Raw genomic sequence first — 22,410 nt, 5'->3', positions numbered from 1 at the left:
AACGATAAGAGTCGAATATATGTTTTCAAATATAACAAGTTGCGACGCGCGGTACGTTCTACGGTACTGTGCATATGACAAAATATCAATCATGTAACAAAATAATTACTCATCGATTAAATTTGAAATTTCAGCTTGTTATTCTCTTCACCTTCAAAGGAGTTGCCTAATCTTGGGACATTAAAAGCGATGAAAGTACACAAATTAATGCCATTTATATCTGCAATATATTAAATAATTATTAGATACATTTATGTGCGATAGTTGTTTCGAAGTCATGTCACTCATATTTACAACTTTTTTTTTTTTTCTTTCCTCCATAATTTCAATCTCTGTTTGCCGTAACGTCTCAGTACGTTTTTGCTGCGTTTAATTTGAAAATTAATTAATTAAACGATAAGAATCATGGTCGTTCAATTCACACATTAAAATATTTCTTTTTTTGATATCGTTCTCGTTATCGATCATGCGAATCGGTACATTCAAGAGACGTGTAGCGCATCAATAAAACTTCCAAAGAAACAAACTACGAAAATTTGTAAATTGAATCATTAACAACGATGACAATCGAAATACGATAACTTAACATTATCTTGTCAACGGAATGAAAGTAACCGAGCGAAGAGCAGAGAGAGAACTGAAAAAAGATGATCCAGAAAATACTATGCTTCAAAATGCGCGGAACAAACCGATAGGTTATTATTTAAAAAAAGGGAAACATTGAATAAAATTTTTCCGTACGAGATTTCATTCGCAGAAACATTAATATGGAAAATAGGGTGCGGTGTACGCGTGCGGCTACTCCGCGCAATTTCAAAATCGATTTTATCGAAAACTCTTACGGAAAAGTTTTATTTTGCGTTTTCGATTTTCTTTTTCATAGGAAATCGTCTTCCGTCGGAATTGCGCATTTTGAGACACGTTGTATAAATTCGTGAATCGTAATACTGTTGAATCGATTACTTTAATCTATCTACCCTCAGCTTTTATTAACACGCACGGTAAATTATTATAAAGGTTCTAAAGTACACATTATTCGTCCGAATGTATTACAAAAACTTTGGTACCTGCTCTGGTGGTTTCTTTTCTTTCCTTTTTTTTTTTGTTTACGCACTTTTGTCCATCTACTATTATCCGCCTGAGAATATTTCGAGATAGTCACACACAAATCGCTATAAAATCACACGTTACATTCACACTTAGGGACAGAAGTGACGAAAACATCGAGTCAGATTTCCTTTTCAGTTAAAAAAAATCAAAACGCGATTAATACCTTCGTATTCGCGGACCAAGTTCGTTTGTAAAACGAACAACAAAATCAACAAACTATACAAGAGAAAGTTTTGCCGTGATACTTTAAGCATTCTTCTTTCTTTTTTGTATCTTTGACAAATGTTTCGAAACTGAAAACCTGAGAATACGAAGGTTTAAGCGAACTTGAAGATTTCACGAAAATATGTGCGTATATGTACATCATACGAATACTTAACGATAAAGCTTCTAATAAATATATATAGATAATATAAGAGGGCGTCGTGTACTAATTACAAACGTTAGAGAAATAATAATAATAATAATAAATGTGATTGTATCGATAGCTTGCCCTTTATAAGGTAACCTAAGAGCAGAAGGAACGTGCATATACCGAAAATGTTCAAACTTATTTTTAAGTCTGACTAAGCATTTAGTACAACAGCGCTTCTCATTATATAAAATTCCAAGATAGCTCTAACAAAGTGTTCACTATCGATAGACATCGTGTAGAAATCGATCCAAGTGAAACGCTAAAATTTTTGCGCATAATACATATACACAGACTCTGTACAGAAAAATACACGCATTGGGTTCTAGGCAAACTATTTCTTGACAAGAGCCTCGGATTCAATCGAGTTCATTGGCGTCGTCTACGGGCTTTTATGGCAAAGTGATTTGAACGAATCTTCGAATAAGTTAAATGGTAATGCTGGATTAGAAAATTGAAATAAAATCGCGAAATCGCGAAATCGATTGGACATTGCGTTGTCATGTTGGCGTTTGAACGAGCAAAAATAAAAATTCGAATTCAGAGAACCCTAACAGTTATCATATGTATGTATATCGTAGTTGGCGACAGTAATTTTACGTTTTATCTCTGTTACGATTCACGATCGTTCGGTACATCGAATTTACGACGCAACAAGTACATTGCAATATCATTTGTTCTTGTAACAACAATCTAGCATTACGATTTTCTTGCAACTATTCAATATACATTCAACAAACAGATGGTTAGACAGTGGAAGTTATAAATCGGACAATTTAGACACGGATTCGACATTCATTCTTCGCGTGGACATCAATATTTAAGGTAATTAATTTGTTTAATACGAAATTCTAAGATAAAATTTTTATGCAAACGCTGTTTTAAACAGAATTTTTACTAGTAATGGATTCCCGATATAGGTATGTGCATCATCCGTTTCACAGCGCGGCATTAAAAAAAATTCACGTTAAAAAAGCATTTGCATTCCGCAATAGCGCGTTCGAGTACAATTCTAAATTACATGAGAATTAACGTTATGTACTTAGTTCCTCTACATATTTCAAATACACTTCCTTACCAATCAGTAAAATTTGGTGTTTTTAATAGAAAGCTGTCGAGAGATTGAGGTTATATTCGAAAGTACAGTGTACGATCGATTGATTTTTTTCATCGGATAAAATAGCGCGAAACTAAAATTACACGTTTAATGATATCCCGTCACTGTGAACGCAAGTGTTTCAAAGATCCTAAGGATCGTTCGCTTGCTAAAAACCTAAATTATAAATCACATCGTTTCTTCTCTTATTCTTGTGTAAGTATGTATGTACGAAGGCTTTCATGGAAGAGCGTACTTAAAATCTGCAATACCTTTTCGCTAAGAACTTTAAAAAACTTGTACCTTCGTCGTAACGAAGCACGTTTGATTCTCGAGGTAAACTAGTTAATAATTTATCGGTTTACTCGTTTAAAAGTTTAACTCTGTATAATCTCTCTAATTTCCTTAATGTTTAATCGAATCGGAAGTATTTTTTTAATCTATACGGTGATCCCTGATTAGCAATCCCTGTGAAAGGGATCTGTCACAAATTATTTCAGCCAATTTCTTTGCGGGATGGAATTGCAATGTTCCGAGATGGTGTAGGAGATAAAATCTTTGGTTACACAAACAATGCCTATTAATACGATCGTCGATTACTTATTTTCTGTATCTACGGCAGAGGCCGTATATCGTAACACGTTGTAATATGTATTGTATATCTGTAGATCTTAGAATCGTAGATATCCGTGACTATCCCATTGGTCACCGTTAAATTACATTCTCCATTAATCCGTATTTCCTCGTAACACGTATATTTCTTTGAAACTTTTTCAGGTTTATTGTATTTAGGTTTTCGTTCTCGATAAGATAATTCTATCACCGGTTTAACCCTCTCATATAAAGATTCTATAACAATGTATCCTTACGAGTTTGTACTTGGTAATTTAAGTTTCGGATAGACCTTGAAAGCATGAAAGATCCACTGTGGAATAACGACGAATGTTGTAAAATATATTTCCAGTAAACTTAACAAAACACAGAACGTCGCGAAAGAGAATCATTTCGTTAGTTAAAATTTTACGACACTTGAAACGGCAATACAAATGCATAGCTAGTTACTTAAATCAAGAATGCAAATAAACCGTTACGAGCACATAAAATATGTATACATATATGGTGGCGTAAATCGTAAAAAACTAAGCATACGATCTTAAAGAAAAAAACCATAATTTATCTTAATCGTTAACCCGTACAGTAATAGTCTAATAAATAATGTTTTTAACAATTACGTTAAATATTCTTTACTTTAAGCAAACTGTATTCGTCTATCAGAGGATTAAGCCTCACAGCTCCCCTCTCCCCCTGCCCCTCTGAAATACTTGTAACACAGAGTGTAAGAAAAATTCTTTAAACCTATGAAATAGAATAATTCGCGCTTGTATAGATATATGTATATATGTATATATGTATATATATATATGTATATATATATATATATATTTAATTTAATTGACATAGTAATTATTCTCAATTGGAATGTTTATAAAGTAAGGCGTTTCGCAGTTTGCACGTTTTAAATAACTCTGTAGTCACAGTTCAGAATGTAGAATAAAATTTACATATGAGAGGGTTAAAGTCGAATCGGCAGATCCGATTGTGCCACGTTGAGCCGGTTATTCGATAGATGCTCGCGCGCGCGCGCATAGTTCTGTCAATAATGAATTTCTTCACAGAGCAAAATATCGAGGAACAGAAATCAAGATTTGCTGTTCGCGCATTTGCGTAGTTAGTAGCCTAACGTAACAGTAGAAATTTGAAATATTACATCGATGGAGATGATAGCAAAAAATAACTTTTAGTTATTTAAGCTAGAAGTAGGCTATGTAAAGAGACTATTATGCATACTCGGGAAGAACATTAATCTCTGGTACATGATAATAGAGTTTGCACTCTAGTCGGAATCTTCTTCTATGGTTAGAGGTAACATAGCAAGATGTTGCGGGCTAAGCATCCCTCTAGAGAGTGCATACTCTGCCAATGCACGATGACAGAAGACGTACTGGTCTGGCATCTGAATGCTATAGGCCCTCTGTGCTCTGATCTTTTCCACCGTCCCACGAATGTCTACAGTTCCGGTGTCCTCTAGTCGCGATATGCAAATATCTAACGTGCAAAATGTACCTAACCAGAGATTTTAATTATAGTTACTTTCATATTTGATCCTTCTCTCCTCTAAACCGTGTATACCCGTAGAAATTTCTTTAAATTACCTGTCCTTCCTATTCCGGCACTGCAATGTACAACTATAGGGGGTCCTCGCGGATGTCCAGCCCATGTGTCTCCTCTGTGCGCAAGTAATTTATTTTGTTGCTGTCTTACTAAGGCTAGAAACTGTAGCAAAGCTTTGGCCGACTGTGGAACACCATAATCCGGCCACGCAGTGTACAGCATATGGCAAACCTCCCTTGCCTCATCAGTCTGAAACGAACAACAGCAACAACAACAACACGTTACTATTACAAGCATCAAACGACTCGACGATTTTCGTTAGATTTCAGGCAAAAATCATACCTTGTTGTTTGTAAGGAGAAGCATAGATATCGTGTAATCGGGATTGGTATCAACTTCGAGAGTAGTTATAGTGAAACCACCCGCTTGTACTTCGTCGCCTGGTTCTGGACCCCAATACTGTGCACACTTTGTGCGTCCCCGTTCTACCACCCTGAAATTTATAGAATCCACGGGAAAAATAAATTCATGTCAAGTTTATCGCAAGCATAACGAAATGCAACGTACCTAGTAGTCATAACGATAACGAGCGCCTGTTGTTCCCAAATCATCCTCCAAAAATCTCCACACGTTTTTGGAAGAGGACCCTGAGTACTGATAAACGCATTCTTTTGCTTGTAACCGTCAACAAAATTAGCATTTATATAATCGGTGCTGGCATCTCCGTCTATTTGAGACAGGCATACCCTACTATGATCGTAGCAAAGTACGTCCGTGTATCGATTTTTCGACTGGTTTACTCTCAATCTAAAAAACGCATTGCAGTTGAATTAGACGCGCTAGACGAGCGAACAGCAAGAAGAAATTTATGAGAAAAACTATGTACTTTGCATGATTGAAAGAAGCTTCCGGCGGTCTTTGCCTGATTTCCGCGTATTCGGCTATGAGACCAGCACGACCCCTCGAATGAATGTCTTCGATAAGTTGTTCCATGGTGACGGCTTGAAGTCCAAGATCGCCGTGGAGGCTGTCGTCGTCGCTAAAACCTGAACTAGCCGAGGACGGAGGTTGAACTGGAGACGGTGCCTCGTCGGTTCCCATCCAGACATCACCGTTTGTAATCTCGATATCCCCGATATTTGAAACCCCATTTTTCACTTTACTCTTATCGATTATTGGACTAGTCGAACTACTAACTGTAGTTCCATTGGGATTCTGATGAGTCGTGTGACTTTTTGATGTGGGTGAAAGAGGACTACCCACTCTGGGGGTAACCTGAGAACGTATAAATAATATGTTAGACAAGATCCATCGGATAGGTCTATCCAAGCCACGCGTATCTAATGAAACTGACCTCGCAAAGTTCACCCCCGCCTCTGTTTGTCATGGATTTAAGACAGTGGAGCAGCCATGCCTCATGCTGTATCTCCAACGTGCCGCCCAAACGGTGTGGTAATGATTCTCGTGGGATATGTAATGTTAATTGAGGAATGGATACGGTAAATACTCTGTCCCTCAATTTTTCACGAACAAATAACCGAAGGATTTTAAACGGCGCTTTGAACCACAACGGTGCAGTCACTATCAGAACCTTTTTCAGTTTTGCTGGATAACCACCCTGAAACAACACGACAATAACAATGTGCACTTGCCATAAAACACGGTATACGGTCTTTAAACTGTGTATGTAAACGTACAATATTTGTGTGTGTGTGTAGGTGTAGGTGTAGGTGTAGGTGTGTGCAGTATAGTCTGCAAACACTGTCCATGCATTAGAACACGTACAACAAATGTATATCATAGAAGTGAGAAAAAATGAAGGAAAATAATTAATGTTTGCACAACACATATTATGATTACGGTACAACGAAAAAGCATAAAATATAAATATATTCGCCACAAGGACATTTGATTTTAGCACATATTGCATGTATACCTACATTAAATATTTTGTAACGAGCGAAAAAAAGAAATATTAAACAGCGATCGGTTAACGTGACTGCATAATTTATTTTCGAAGCGGAGCGACTTTCAAATTTGACCTTTCAAAGACGATACAATAATAGAACGATATACATATAAACCGAGACGCACGTTTAGTGCCAACTGCGAGCAATCTTCATACATATAGATATACATATGTATATTTAATGCAGAAGAAAAGTTTTGTTTGAAAGGAAAAGTGGAAAAGTAGAAAAGTACGGAATGGTGGTAGTTTCCAAGTAATTTAATGGAAAACTTCTGTCGTATAGGCTGCTTATCCATTACGTTAAACGATAGAGAATTAGGTCGAATTAGAACGAATACATAATTTGTATTACGAGGTCGTCGGGCATGGAGAATTTCGTGTTGCCAGAAATGTAGACAGCATGAAAGAAATGTTTTTGTCGCATCGAAATATCGAAAATGCAGGAAGCACGGTAACTTAACCCTCTGTGGTGTGTATAGAGGGCGGAAGTACGGTAACGGCAACCGACGTCAGCAGTACCACTACATCTTCGCGATCTTAAGTACACAAACCCCATTACATAGAAAGGCCAGGAACCGATAAAGAAAATGCAGCCACGGTTTCGATCGCATCGTAACGATTTCAAGTAATCCTCGGTTGCTAGGCTCGCCGTACCGTGTACGAGATTAGAATTGGGAATAGCAAGGATTACCCGGATTATATTCGGTCTCTCGAGTAGATAGCACAATCGGACCGTCAATCGATAGATTAGAATTTTCATTTACCGTAAACCGTCGAGCGATGCACAGTAAGCGAATACTTTATTGGACATCGATGGCACAAGACTGATTCGACGATTAAAGAAGCGATCTTGCGAAGAAAAGTAGCGCGATCGGTTTATTATTCGATCGATCACCGGGACATAGGCATCAGAGTCGATGGGATCGAAAAATCACTGCCGGCACTCGGTCAGTCAATCGATAGCGCGAAATTAGTATAACCGTGTTTGCACGGTTCACACGAATCGAACGAACGCCGATGCGTATCGGTAGACGCTAAACATGGCACAACGAATTACGATGCGACACGCGTCAAGCCTGAAGAAATCAGTCGATCGACGACTACGACGGAATCAGGTTGTATCTTCTTCTCCCGACCTGTGCACGATAATGCCGCAAAGGGGTCACGATGATTACTGACCGCGAGCGTCGCGACGTTATCCCGCGTACGCGCGCATGCGCGTCAACGACCCCTTCTTTATACCACCGCTCGCTCCAACATCCCTTACGCGAATTTCTTTTTCCCCGGCGAAGGTGCGATCCTACGTGCTGTGACGTATCGCAACAGCGATTCTCAATTCGCGGATCGATGCTAAGCTCAGCATCGCACCGAACAACCAACCCTCCTTGCGTAATTATTTCCTCGACTCCTATAGCTAGGTAGGATTTCATTGAAAGGATTTAATCGTTGAAGCGACGACTTTAAATGACAAGTTAAACATTGAATAAGATCAACTTTATTTTATACAGCTACTTAATACGATTCGGACTAATATACGTCTTAGATAACACTTTTATTAATAATATGTATACAGAAAATGTTCGATAGTCTCAAGCCGTAATAAAATCTATTTAACTAAAAACTCGTTAACAGAAACAAGTTTCGTATTCATATTACGAACAATGTGTCAGAAATTTCCCTATCTATAGAATAACAATACGTAATAGTTTGAAAAATGAAAAGACACTGCAAATCGTCGTAATTCGTACGGGAATTTATCGATCGATTTCTTAAGCGAAAAGACCCAAATTTTATCGTCAGAAAAGTTTCGCGTTGTTATAACGTGTGATCGCGCGTTGTAAATACGAATAATAGACCGGAAATGAAAGAGTATCGGGCCGCTATTATCCGAATGGAAAACGAATAGACATCGAGGCGTCGTCGTATTTCCCTTTTGTGAGCTCTTTAAGTGTCGAAATCCGTGCGCGTATTTCGGAGTACAATTTCAGCTTGTTCCTCGTTTCCTGGTAAACAACCGACTAAACAGAAAGCTTATTTTTATCTTTGCGCTTGGCGACGTGAAGACGTTGTTATAAATAATTTCATAACTATTCTATAATTACGTCATACCGGTGAAACCTTTGAAATTCCCTTGTTCACAGCCCATAGCGCGCGGTTCAGTGGGCAATTACAAGCTGGTTTTCGTGAAGCGTGAACAACCCCTTAAGCTTTCTCCCGTTCTTTGAGATGCACCCCTCTATATGTATGTATGTATGTGTCTATGTATGTAGGTGTGCATGTGTGGGCATGTGTGGGCATGTGTGGGTATGCGCGTGTATGTATGCATGTATGTACGTGTTATGTATGTATGTATGTATATGTAAGTATGTATGTACGAGACGTTCCGGAATTACTTTATGTACTTTACCCTTCTCTATTATACCATCGGAATTGTGTGCGACGTGCTTCTCCGTGTCGCCGTGGTGCGACATGCTTCAAAGTATTTTGTACCGTGAACGTTTGTATGACTGTGCATATTATATGAATAGTGTTTTTTCGCATACCGACGCCGCGCATACGTTACGCGTCCTGATTTCGTTCACAGTAAGAATAAATGCCAAATATGTTGATTAAATTTCCTGTGCAAAGGTAATGGCCTATATTTGGAGCGATCAATTGACAGTAACGACGTCTCTTTGTTTTATGGAGCTCTGCAAAATCCAGATGCGAGATTTCCGAACAAGAAAATATCTAGGTCAATAACGAGATTGGTCCGTTTGTCGAGTCGCGACAACACACGTACAATTTTTCTCCAGGATAACAAATTTATTTATTCAAAGTTTAACAGTCTTTATAAATAACTGACATAAGTTTAAAGATTGTTTTTTTATCCTTTATATTGGAATATGATTTGCACAAGTTAAATCGTACGTCGTACGTGTAAAACTTACCTTCAGAAGGGTGAGAATCTTTTGCGAGAGGTCATAGTCAAAATTCTGGTACTTGCTGTCCGACATATCGTAAATAAAAACCAGACCATGCTTCTGAGTCTCTGCACTTTCGAGAGCCGCATCCAATTGATATACAACACCCTACAAACGCAACAGAAAAAGTTTTATCGTTAGAAACGTGTTCCAAAGAAGGTATTAAGTAAGCGTCGTATGGTTAAGCTTAGCAACTATTATCGGATGAATTTGCACAAGCAAAAAATCTATATATAGATACTGCTAGTTTACCCACTTGCAATGTTGTTTGGTGCGTGGTATTTTGTGGGAGATGCAAATGCGCTGTGAAAATAGCTACGGCTGCCCCTGTTGCATCCCTCGAAGGCTGAAACATTTTTGCCAACATCCCGTTTTAGTCGTGTCTATGTAACGTAAAAGGATCGTTATATTTTGCATTAACTCTATCGGTATCCTTACTAAGACTGTAAATTTTCCTGTGCGTAGTTCGCTAAGCAAAGGTTCCTGGGTAGGATATAGAAGCGCAAGACCTTCTCTTCTCCTGGTGGCTTCGTGTTGTTCGTAGAGAGCCAATGCCCTTGCAACTTCAAACTTTCTTGCTGTTAAAAATTTTACAGCCGTGCTCCATGACACTGGACCGGCTCTCCTGCCAGCCCGACACTTGTTGACGGCTTCTATAAATTCCTTCGTGGCCTGCAAGTTGGAACAACGATTCCTGTCATTTCCTATAAACGATTTTACTCGATTTTACTTATAGAATCAACTATAATTTCAATTACCGAGATAAACGTAATTCAAAAATAAGATAGGCGTCAACGAAACGTTCAAGTCGAACAATAATTTCAAGTAAAGTTTCACAGTTCGAGCAGAATTAAAAGTGTACGACTTTGTACTAAATATCAAATTACTTTTCACGTATCTGGTACATAATCAACCAAGTCCGGAAGCGCGAATCGATCTCAGTAATTCGTCGAATCATAATTAATCGAAAATAAGTCTACACGAGGCGTTTAAAATGATCGAACGGTCTCACGGCGTTTCTACACTTTGAAAACGTGCAACGGTCATTCGTCAATGATTTGTGTACATGCCCGGAGTACCGATATAACTTCCGGTGTCCGACTACCTCCCCGCCGGCCACTTCCGCCATAGTACGCTCGCCGGGGACCGGCACGGTAAATGGATAGGTTCGTTCCAGGGTCAAGAAGAAATTTAATATTGCGAATCGATACTTTTGTAAATCTCCTATGAAAGTCAGTTCCACGAGGCTGCCTTATCATCGACGAGAATATCGCGTTTTAACGAATTTTAATTTCGCTTTCAAAACGCAACAACGCTTGTATCTTTTCTCTTTTGTGTTGCTGCGTTTATAGAACGGAAAAAAATTTCTACTCGCGAACCGCATGCTATTTCACGACTAATTTATCACGATTACGAGGTCGTTTTCTCGAGCTAATTTCTGACGAATAAAACAACGCGCCTCTTACAGACTACGATCGTCTTATTTTCCCAATGACAGTGTTTCTTTCAACCAACACCGACGATTAAACATTTACGTGCACACGCGAATTTCTACGTGTTGCACGCATTCAACAAGCACGCGGAATAAAATAATCGTCGCAAAAGATTTGCAAAGACCGCGTTAAACGAGTATACGTATACCGGTTCCTTTTGTCCCGCGATTTCCGTTGAAATTTTCTTAAAAAAAAATTCAAAGGACCAGACGAAGAGCGAACGATGTTTATATTAGGTCAAGACACATTCACGGCAGGAAGAGCATATCTCGAAAAATCGATCGCTGACGTTCGTTTCGGAATTTCGTGAAACGGTTTCGCGGCACGCATGTTCTGCGCCCGGATGAACAATTAATAATCGCTTACCTGTTCCTGCTCGACGGTTAACGTGGCTGCCATTTTGACTTAACGTACACTGTCATAACCGACAAAAGCACAACACTAGCTAACACGTACTTATTTTTGACTCTAGCCTTTCGATCTTCCGATAACGGTTGCACATTTTGTTTCACGGGTCCCGACGCACGACACGATTCTCGCGTTTCACGGCTGGTTAGAATCACCGCGACGACAAGTAGATCGATCCGGTACGCTCGTTCATTGTCCGACGCTCGACACAGCTATAGCAGAGACTCGTTCAGACGCTCGATCATCGTTCTCTCCGCAGGTTGAGCGCCATCTTGAACAGAGAACACGACCATGTAGGCGACACTATACCACGTGCTACAGACTGCTTCAAAGTAAGCGTAACAACCATTGGTCGATTTACCGATGAAGCGGTAAATATTCTCGATACGTAATATTTCAACTAAGATGAAAGATTCGATACTTAAACTTGTACATTTCTTGAATTTTACAGGTTGAACAATTTTTCTTATGTACTTGAAAAATTCTATAGCATTTCAAAGTTCAAGCCTTTTACCTTCTTTATGTCGGTAACAGTTTCTTAAGAAGATGTAAAAGTTTCTCGCACTCGATACGAAATACCCTATAGTAGCATAATACCGATATAGCATAATCTAGAACCGGGCAATTTTATTTAAAATGGACCTTTGAAATTCTTATCATTTCATTTATAATTGTACAACCGATCGATTTATTTTTAATACCGACATCATTTTATTACTTTTATTATACATATTGGACAGAGCGGATTCAACGAATACTGGTACATACGCGTATATGTATTTCGAATAATGTTACCATAGTTTTATCTGTTGTCTGTCCTTCTCGCGCCGGATATGTGCTATCATTGACCAAGTATGTATAGCCATCGTCAAAAGGCTCTGCAGAAAGTTTTAGCTCCGATATTGCGAGATTTCGTGCGAAATCAACGCCGGAAACAAGGCGTGTGTATTCTACAATGGAAAAGGAATCGTCGTCACTTTATTAGAATCGGGGCACGTAATAATACGTGTCTCGTTGCGCGCGATCGAGTAGCTGAACATATATTGATACAGTTTTAATTTTACAGCCATTTTTAAAAACCATAACTTTGAGCAGCACAAATTTCTAAAAGAATTATTCAAATTTTTTGTTACAATTTAACACCGGGAGTACTTATGAATGAAAAACGAGGTCTTTCTCTACCATTCTTACGCTACAGCCACTCCCACTATTTCTCTACGATTGTTCCATCTTTCTATCCTTTAGTGTCAACGTTACCGAACGCTATCGAATCTTTAAATACCGTCTGAAAAGATATCTTCTAGCAATTCGAATTGTCAATTACACATTGAGAAATATTTTCTACCAAATCTGACTTTACTTTTTTATATTTCATCGTCACTCGGGATTTCAATGGTTCTTCGGTAAATCCTAATGAAACATAAAAATATGAAAGCACTTTAGAAGAATCGAATAAGGTCACGGACATTTTGGGAAACCTTAGTACATATCTCTAAAACTCTTGCCAAGAAAGAAGTAGACGAAAATTGCATCTTAAATCCATGCCAACGAGCAACAAGTAAGTACGTTATCTGGAAGCAACAAGTCTGCTAATGAAATTAAGTTTTAACCTTTGTATGCACGTACTCATCTTAGATATTTCAAAAGATTCGTTTATCACTGTCTCCGTGCTAAGTATGTATTGTATAATAAAATAAAAAAGAAGAGAGAGAGAGAGAGAGGCTCTATATGCACATTCCTGTCGTAACACGCGACATATGTCAAACGTATAAATATCTTCCCCAACATTATAACAACGACAACACCTTCGCGCAAACTCTACTTTAAACATCATCCGACCGAACTTAAAAAAACACACTAAATGGAAATTTTAAAACTGCAACGACCCGTTTGTATCAGGTTCCTTGCTAAAAGCTAAGCTAGATGGAAAGAAGGTAGAAAAACAACGAGAGAGAAAAAAGGACAGTAGGGAATCGCGTTCCATGTTCCTTAAGAGATCTCACCTTAGACGCTGCGATACTGGGTAGATACTCGAGAACAGTCTATATGTATATGTATACATATAGAAACAGAAGGGTCAGTCAAACGCCTGCGAGAAAGCAACTGCTCTGGTGACGAATACGGGAGGTGACCCCCACATTATAAATAATTGAGGCGCCATCTAGCATCGAAGACAGTCAACTATTTCTCGATAAACTTGGACATTTTGACATGGATGGCGGCGAAATCTTTCGTAGAACGGTAGATTCCTTTTTATCATAAAAATAAGATTTGAACTAAATTTATTAAATAGACCGACGTATACATATAGTGATAGACAAAGTATACGAATAAATCTTACATCCAATGTATTTTTTCAACCCATTTTTCTGGGGCTCTAGAACCACAGACAAGCTTACCGAAGACTTACCGAAAATATAATTTCTGGTCAGAAATGTCTGGCCGAATTTTCATGCGAATCTTTAAAACGTCATAACTTCTGAACGGATTGGACGATTTTAATGTTTAAAAAAGCAAACTACGCGTATTTTGGTAGAGAATATGTACAAATCGCAAAAATATTCGAAAAGTTGGTCCTTGACTTCGTAATGTGAGAAAAACCCCATAAAAATGGTCCAATTTTCAAACAGTCATAACTCCTACAATTGTGAATATATTTCATTGAAACTTTTTTCTGAAGTAGAGCTCATGGGTACCTACAGAAAAGTATTAGACAACTTTTCTGTGGGGCGTCAAACAAAATTACTAAAAATGAAAAAATACATTAGGTGATAGGTGTACTCGTATACCTGGTCTGTGCTTTCGCCTTATGGACTGAAAGTGGCCCAATTTCACTGCCATACCGACCTGAAAATTCGGAGGTGATTTTAGCGTCCTCTTCTCATGGATGGCGGCCAGTTGAGAAACTATTCACTGAATTAGTATTGATAGGCAAACAGCTGTAGTGTGTGCGTAAATACATATGAGTTGACTATGGATTAAAATTCATTTCTGAATCTGTTGGTAACGTTGCGAATGATGCGAAAATGGTAATGGGGTTTCGAGACCCCATAAAAATGAGTCGAAAAAATAGATTGGGTGAAAGATCTACTCGTATACCTCGTCTTTGACAATACTCTAGAATTTTTGATGAATCAATGAGAATGAAAAATAATCTAGCGAAGAAGCTCTATATTTATGATGACCTATGCAAAGCGGATCGCAGCCAATTTGCTAACATTATTTAGCTTTTAATTAATAATTGCATTACCCAGCTAAGAGCGATACGATTATTAATTAAACGGTAAATAATATTACCCAGGTCTCACCACGAGGAGGTTGCTGCGAGTGGAGACCCGAAGAGAGATAGATGGAATCCAAGTTCTATCGATCTCCCTTTCACATCCTTAGAAACTAGATTAGTCGTGCCAAGTAATTATTTTGTTTAAAAGAGGGACGAAGCTAAATCGTGGGCGACGCGACACGATACGACGCGATGCACCATGCAATGGTGCAAGGAACGAGAGACGCGAACCGAATAGCGAGGTCAAAAGGGTCAGCTCGTTGCCTCTTGGCAAGTCCGATCGAAGGGAAAGGGAATCGACGCACCCGACACGGGTTCCCCATTTCCCCCAAGCAGCCTGTTGGGAGCCCGCAGGACCCAACTCGGGATGTCTGACAGAGAGAGGGATCCTGAGTCGGGGCTACCGCAGACAGGAACAGTCCCTGATCCCCTCTGTGGCCGAAATACCCTTTCCCTTGGATCGTCTCGCTAGAGGACGGCAACTGACCCTTCGGGCCAGCTAATCGGCCGATCACTTGCTTTCTACATGGAAGCAGTGGTGATCGGAGGGGACGAGGGACGAGTCAAAGAGAAGCTACTTGTTACATAATTACTTGGCAGGACACGCGGTTACACTAGGGACTTAACACTAAATACCAAGTAATTATTTTGTTTAAAAAGGGATGAAGCTAAATTGTTGGAAACGCGACGCGATGCTGAACCGTGCAGCAGATCCGAGGATCGAATCGACACTACCCTTGGTAGATTGATTTCTATTTCTAGAAATCGATCTATCATAGGCAGGCGACTAGATCTTTCGGACAAACTGGACGGCCGATCACATGTTTCGTTCGACGAAACAGCGGTGACCGAAGCAAGAAACGAGAGAACGAGTCGAGAGAAGCTACTTGTTAAATAATTACTTGGCATACGCAGATACACTAGAGACTTAATATTAACGTCGAAGCTCAAGTCTAGTCAAGTTGAATCTAAAATTCGGAGGATAGAAGGAAACAAAGTTCCTTGTACCAAGCAATTATGTGGTTAAAAGAGAGGGATGAAGCTAAATCGTGGGATACGCGACGCGACGCGACGCGAGGCTGAACCGTGCAGCGGATCCGAGGATCGAACCTACTGCCCTTGCTAACTCGATCTCAACAAGAAAACAGAGAACTGCAACCCCGAGTCGAGGTCTCCATTTCTCCAACGCAACCCGCCGGGAGCCCGAAGGACCCGACTTAGGCTGTCTGACAAAGAGAGAGTACCTGAAACGGGGTCGACTTCCGCTGGAAGGTATGCGTTTCCGCAGAATACGGAAACTCCACACCTTCCAGCGAAGTGCCGTTTTCCCTCGATCAAGCTTACCAAGGGAAGGCGATTAGATCTTTCGGACCAGATACACGGCCGATCACGTGTTTCAATCGATGAAACAGCGGTGACCGAAGCTACGAACGAGGGAACGAGCGAGAGAGAAGCTACTTATTGAATAATTGCTTGGTAGAACGCAAAAATATGTAGAATAAAGAAATCTTCGACGTTAATTTTAAGATTCGCGACGAAGCTTAAATCTAACCGACTTAGAATTAAATGTCCCTCGATGGATGTGGCGTACTCCCTCGATGTCCCTGCGAATAATCTGAAACTAAAATTGATACACATATTAGTGACATACGAAAGGAAATTTAATAAACACCATGCAAACTAGACGAAGCGATGGAATAATTAGTCGTGCTGATGTACCTAAAAGTGAGAATCTATAAGATTCTCGATGCTAGACCTACCTAAGGAAATGTACAAAATTTACACATGTTACGAACAAAGTATTCTACCTATACTTGCGTAACAGGAGTATAAAGTCGAAGTAAAATAGCGAATGATTACAAAAATTGTCCGAAGAACCATACAAACTTCGAAGACGAACAGAGACAAAGATTGAAAATCCAACGATGAAATGAAAGAATGAAAATACCCAAGAATCAAACAAAATATCTTAGCGAAATAGAATAAGAATAAAAATCTTATTCTAATTAGTGACATCGAAATTCATGAAATAATATACAAACAAAATACATAAAATAATATGAAAACAAAAATGGTACATGATCCAACACAATTATGTCAATTCAAAAAATAAGTCAGAAGTAGAAATAGAGGAGGAAAACATAATAACCAGATAAAACCGGACAGTAAAACAATACCGAATTATGACCAAAGAAATAAAATAAACTGGTCAATTTTGTGATAATAATATAAATAAGTAAAATGGGCTTACTACTTGTTGAGCATTAGTTACCATTACCAAGGAAGCAGCACCAGAGGTCCAGCTGTAACGTAAGAAACGATTCGTAATTGGTATCGTTGAATTGGTATCAAACGACAAAATAGAAGTGGGGAGAGCAATTTGAAATAGTTCTTACCAGTGGTCATCACGGTCCGGCACTGGTCAGTAGTGGTCAGTAGTGGTCAGTCGTCGGATCTGGACTGGTCAGCACTGGTCAGTAGTGGTCAGTTCTGGTCAGTTCTGGTCAGCTCTGGTCAGTCCTGGTCACTCCTGGTCACTCCTGGTCCCCCCAGTGGTCAGCGGTGCACGAATGGCCTGATTTCGGCCCGCGAGACCCGATCCCCCTGGATGCTCCAGGGGTACTGAAGAATTTGTCCAGCGGTAGTCTTCGAGTGGGGAAGTCGAAGAGTGGGGAGACAGTGTCAACGTGAAGAGTCAAGAACCGCTTGGTCTAGAGAACAATACTATTTCGATTGGTCCCATTTCTTGACCATTTCTGGATCTTCACTGGACCGCTGACCTTAATGTCAACCTCACTGTTGACCACCAGTGACCATAAGCTAGCCATTAATCGACCCATTAAAACCATTACGAAGATTAAAGCCTTCTTACGAGGATCCCCTTACAATTTGATGCATCATCTTTTTAACATTTTCTTCGACTTTGCAAGAGTGTATCTCATGTTATAAAACACTCTGATGGTTGGAAAAACTCGGAGGTGATTTTAGCGTCCTCGTCAGTTGAGAAACTATGTATTCGGTGAATTAGCGTTGATGGACAGACAGTTGTAACGTGTGTGTAAATACATGCGAGTTGATTATGGGAAAGGGATTGAAATTCATTTCTAAATCTGTTGGTGGTAATGTTGCGAGTGAGACGAGAATGGTAATGGACCAGAAAGATGGACCGAAAAAATACATTGGGTGAAAGGTCTTCCACGTATACCTCGTCAGTGCTACAACTCCACTACCATTTTCGTGTCACTCGCAACTGTATTTCGTTAAGAAATTAATATTGTTAAAGTCACGAATGCTTTGTATGGTACTTCTCAATGATCAAGTGTAAATTATTTAACAAGAGAAAAGGAAGAAATTAACTTGAGCACGTGCATAGAACTGCGGAGGCAAGGCGAGGCGTGACGCGACGAAGAACAAGCTACATTCTGCTTGGTATTTTCATGATGAACGTTATTGTACGTGGTCTCGTTTCATCCAGCATGGCAAGTAAATAAGGTATTTGCTCGTATCAAGCAAGGAAAAAAGTATAAAAGTAAGTGAAAGACAAAGGGTTGCATTAAATGTAACCATTTGATAGAAAATGATCATCGAGAGGATAAAATCGTATCTCTCTGCTTAAACAGATTACGAAAGATCATTTGTAACACTGAAACTGTCCAAGTATCGAGTATCTTTGATCATTAATTAAAATCTGTCGAGTATTCGCATCGTGCAGGTGTTACTTTAACAAATTATTGCACTCGTTGAAACTTCCTTGATCTTCAATTTCAAATTTAATCTCTTATTTACCGAGCTCTTTAGGAGCTCGACTGTTACGACGGACAAACAACACGACAATAATTTTCAAACACGTAACTGTAATAATTCAATTTAACTCGTAGGATTATTCGCGCGTAGAAACGTGGTTGGCAAGCAACTCCTGAATTAAGTTTCTAAAACGAATTAATTTCATCTCACACGTTTAGCAAACACGATACGATTTAGAGTTACATATCGATGTAACTTTATTATCATCAATGTCGCAAGTATGGTCGTTTGTTTTTGATTGCTATACGTGCGTTAAGTTTGACTAAAAATCTAGACAAACCTTGATTTCTGATAAATCATCCAACGTAATATTTTACTAGTTGAAACAGACCCACTATCCGCGATCTTGTCCAAAGTTCCTACATACTCAAATTATACGTATGTACCTATCAATATAGTCGATAGTAATTAGACTTGCTAAAAGAGGAAAAAATTTCATTTCTAGCGAGTAATGGAATAAGATTTAAGTCCGTGAAAAAATATCTTTAAGACTAGTTGGATGAAAATCGGTTCGGATCGAACGTTTCGCTATCAGTTTCGACGATAACAGGATCTTTGATGATATGAAATTCGTTTGTGGGAGAAACGAGATAAATAAGGAACCTCGTTTGGTGAGCCTGCGGCTTTTCTCCGTCAACGAACCTGTTCAGTTGCAATTTCGTCGATAAGACATAGAATTGTCCGACCTACGTTAGAGTCGCCTCGAGCAACTTTTCCTCGTACGAACGGAACGTTGCGTCGCATCGCGTCGGTTTGTTCCCGCCATGTCGTTATTGTGCGTGGCTGTGTGTAAGGTTCAAAGTCGAACCACCACGATACATATGTGAACCGTAACACGTCGCATTTATCGCTCGAACGGTGGAATAATTGTCAGTTTCGCAGTATTGGTGCGAATTATTCGTTAATTTGATAATTTTTCGTACCCCGACGTTCCTCGCTGCTTTTAATTTCGTCAAGTACGATAGTTCGGTTTATTGCGTTCTCGTTGACCGCGATCGTATCGCGAAACGCTTCATTTTTAACTTGTAAATGTTTCGTAGAGCGATCGTGGGATTCCTTGCATGTTTCGACGCACTTTTATTACAGCGATATCATGCACGCGTAACTTTTGCCTAGCCGATGTTTCGTGCAACGTTCCCCGTGTACATTTATAAAAGAAAATGAACGATTTCTTCGTCCAGTGTAAGTCTCGGGAACGCGTAACGGGGGAAAATAAAATAAAACCAGAAACTCCTCCCTTCGTATATTGATAGTACGCAACGCACATCGCGTATCGCGTGTCTACTTTTCGTTAAATTTACGTTCTTGGCTATTTCTTTATCTTTATTTTTATTCACTGTATGGCCCATGTTGTAAATATTTTGTGCATCAACTAAACATTGGGAAATATAAGAATGAAGATTATTTAAAATACATATTCGTATATTGTGATTAGAATGGTCGCAATATCCTTTGATAATGAACAATCGAAGGCCGTGTTTCTTTCGCATCGTATAATAAGCGAATAAAAATTGTAAAGTTGAAAATTATGCTACAGAGGAATCGTGGAAAGCGCAAGCAGTAGCCACTAGGGTGTAGTTTCTTTCTTAGAGGATGGTAACGGCGCGGGACCATGGTAGATCGACCGTGTAACTAATGTCACTTTTTTCTCCTATGGAGTGCATACCAAATATCCTCAAACTTTCTAAGAATACAGTTCATTTCCTTTCCTTTCCTTTCGTTTCCTTTCTTTTAATCGAAAATCTTTGTTTCGACAAACAACCTCAACTGTACGATGTATGCAGTGACTCGCGAAATCGATCACACGATAATATTGTTTAAAGTTTCCTTGGAATATGACTTTCTTGAAACGATTGAAACTCGAACAAAGGCTACCCGTTTGTTTCTTCGGATACCCTCGATGTTGACATACATATAGTTAATTAATAGTGCATTTAAATTATTGTCCACGAGCATTGCGAAACAGGAACGACTGCTCTATGCCCGAGAAAGATAAAGTTGGTCGAAAAGCAAAATTTTCTAACACAATAAAGCGTGATATAATCTGCTCTATAACGTTGCGATATAAGTGAAGAATGGATTAAAAAGCTTTAATAATATTGGCATTAGCATCGACGGAGTATATCGAACATTTCGATAAACACGTATATACCAAGATGAGAGCAAAACAAACAGAGTTTGATCCGATGGAAAAGACACGACGAAAACTCGAGTTTCTCATTTATGGAAATATCATAGATTTGATGGAAATATCGTAGTACACTAGGCGAACATATTTTAATTAAATAAAAAGTATTTGATCAATTTTAGCTTTCCAGGATTTACCTTTTAATCTCTCAACTATACATTCTCGATTTTGACAATTATCGCGAATGTTAGCGCTCCAGTTATCTCATCTTGTTATTTACATAAAAATATGCTTGTTAGCAAGAGAGAGAGAGAGAGAGAGAGAGACCGTCGATATCAGAATTCATAATTTTAAACTCGTAAAAGAAGCACGTCTTCCCTATTTTATCGCATTAGAAAAGCTAACATGCTATTTTTCTTGAGATACATATATCGTCCCCAAGTTACTTTGCGTCATGCGTGTCTACGCTCGTAACCCTTCTACATATGTATATTTTTCGATGATCGATAAACAAGCTGGTTTCGAGCCCCATTCTTCGCTCAATATCTCGGATTATCGAATGAAAAATATACAACGTCGTACGGTTATAAATATTGTCTCGATTTCAGGAACAAATTTCTCGAAATAATACGATTGCGATTAAGCAGCACTAATGCGATACTCGTGTTCGATCTGCCGTGTCGACAACGAGAGCATCTGTTTCCACGATCTTGCCTATCTATCGAACAGTGTTTTCATTTCATTTTAAAGGCTTTATCTCGTCTCGATAGTAAAATAAATGTGTCCTAACGTTCTGCAGTATTTAACGATGCGTTTCTTGACGTTAAACTGAAAGAACTTTTCAGCGGTTATAAACTTGCCAATGTCTAGACGAATAAAGATTTCTCGAAACTTTTGTACATAGTTAGAAAGCGAATTATTCGATCGATGGTACAAAGTTACATCGTTGGTCGATATATGTATGTATTCAATTCTAAATATACGTATAACTTGGTAAGGATCCCCGCTAGATTGGAGAAACCGGTATGAATATTCATCGGAACAACGTGTAATGTCGTTTCGTGATATTGTTAGGTCACCGTACATTAACAATTCTATCCAAAATGATGGCTAAATTCCTCTCGATATCGTTCTGCTCGTAGAATATCGCCTATGTTTCGAAATTTCTATTCGCAACTATATCGGTTGGACAAACGAGGGATGAATTTCTTCGTTCCCCAATTCATAATAGCAGAATATTGAAATTTTTTCAAGTTACTCTTATTTCGTGAACGAGGGTTGCAAGTTGTGAATAAATAAGAAATTTTTAGCTGTCTGTTGGTTCAAAGATTCTTAGTAAATTTGGTGGGTGGGAAATTCCATATTTAAAAAGTTAGTGAAAAGGAAAAGCAGATTTTTATGAAACCGTCTCGTCGACACGAAGGATTTCGATGATAAAAGAAAAAAAATGTGCAATCAATGTCCATGAATCAGGTGTTAATTTCTGCACGATGATAGAACGTTCGATCGATTTATCGATCCTGTCGCGTCTTGAAAACATTGTCGATAATATGAATGAACGATGAAAAAGCA

General features: G+C 38.9%; 1 protein-coding gene across 1 annotated transcript; it reads right to left on the bottom strand.

Annotated features, from left to right (window-relative positions):
* Positions 1 to 208: 208 nt before the first annotated feature.
* On the bottom strand, positions 209 to 11,900 carry Ptpmeg2 (Protein tyrosine phosphatase Meg2). The gene is made up of 10 exons (XM_076769444.1): positions 11,582 to 11,900; positions 10,161 to 10,394; positions 9,979 to 10,068; positions 9,690 to 9,830; positions 6,145 to 6,408; positions 5,677 to 6,065; positions 5,358 to 5,597; positions 5,133 to 5,283; positions 4,832 to 5,039; positions 209 to 4,742 (listed from the first exon to the last, which is right to left on the bottom strand). Exons 1-10 carry the CDS (start codon positions 11,612 to 11,614, stop codon positions 4,513 to 4,515), a joined length of 1,980 nt encoding a protein of 659 aa, XP_076625559.1. The 5' UTR covers positions 11,615 to 11,900; the 3' UTR covers positions 209 to 4,512.
* Positions 11,901 to 22,410: the final 10,510 nt, after the last annotated feature.

Source organism: Colletes latitarsis, chromosome 7, assembly GCF_051014445.1.
Source record: "Colletes latitarsis isolate SP2378_abdomen chromosome 7, iyColLati1, whole genome shotgun sequence".
Classification (NCBI taxonomy): domain Eukaryota; kingdom Metazoa; phylum Arthropoda; class Insecta; order Hymenoptera; family Colletidae; genus Colletes; species Colletes latitarsis.
The sequence above is the reverse complement of the archived record's forward strand: the minus strand, read 5'-3'. Positions and strand labels throughout refer to the sequence as shown.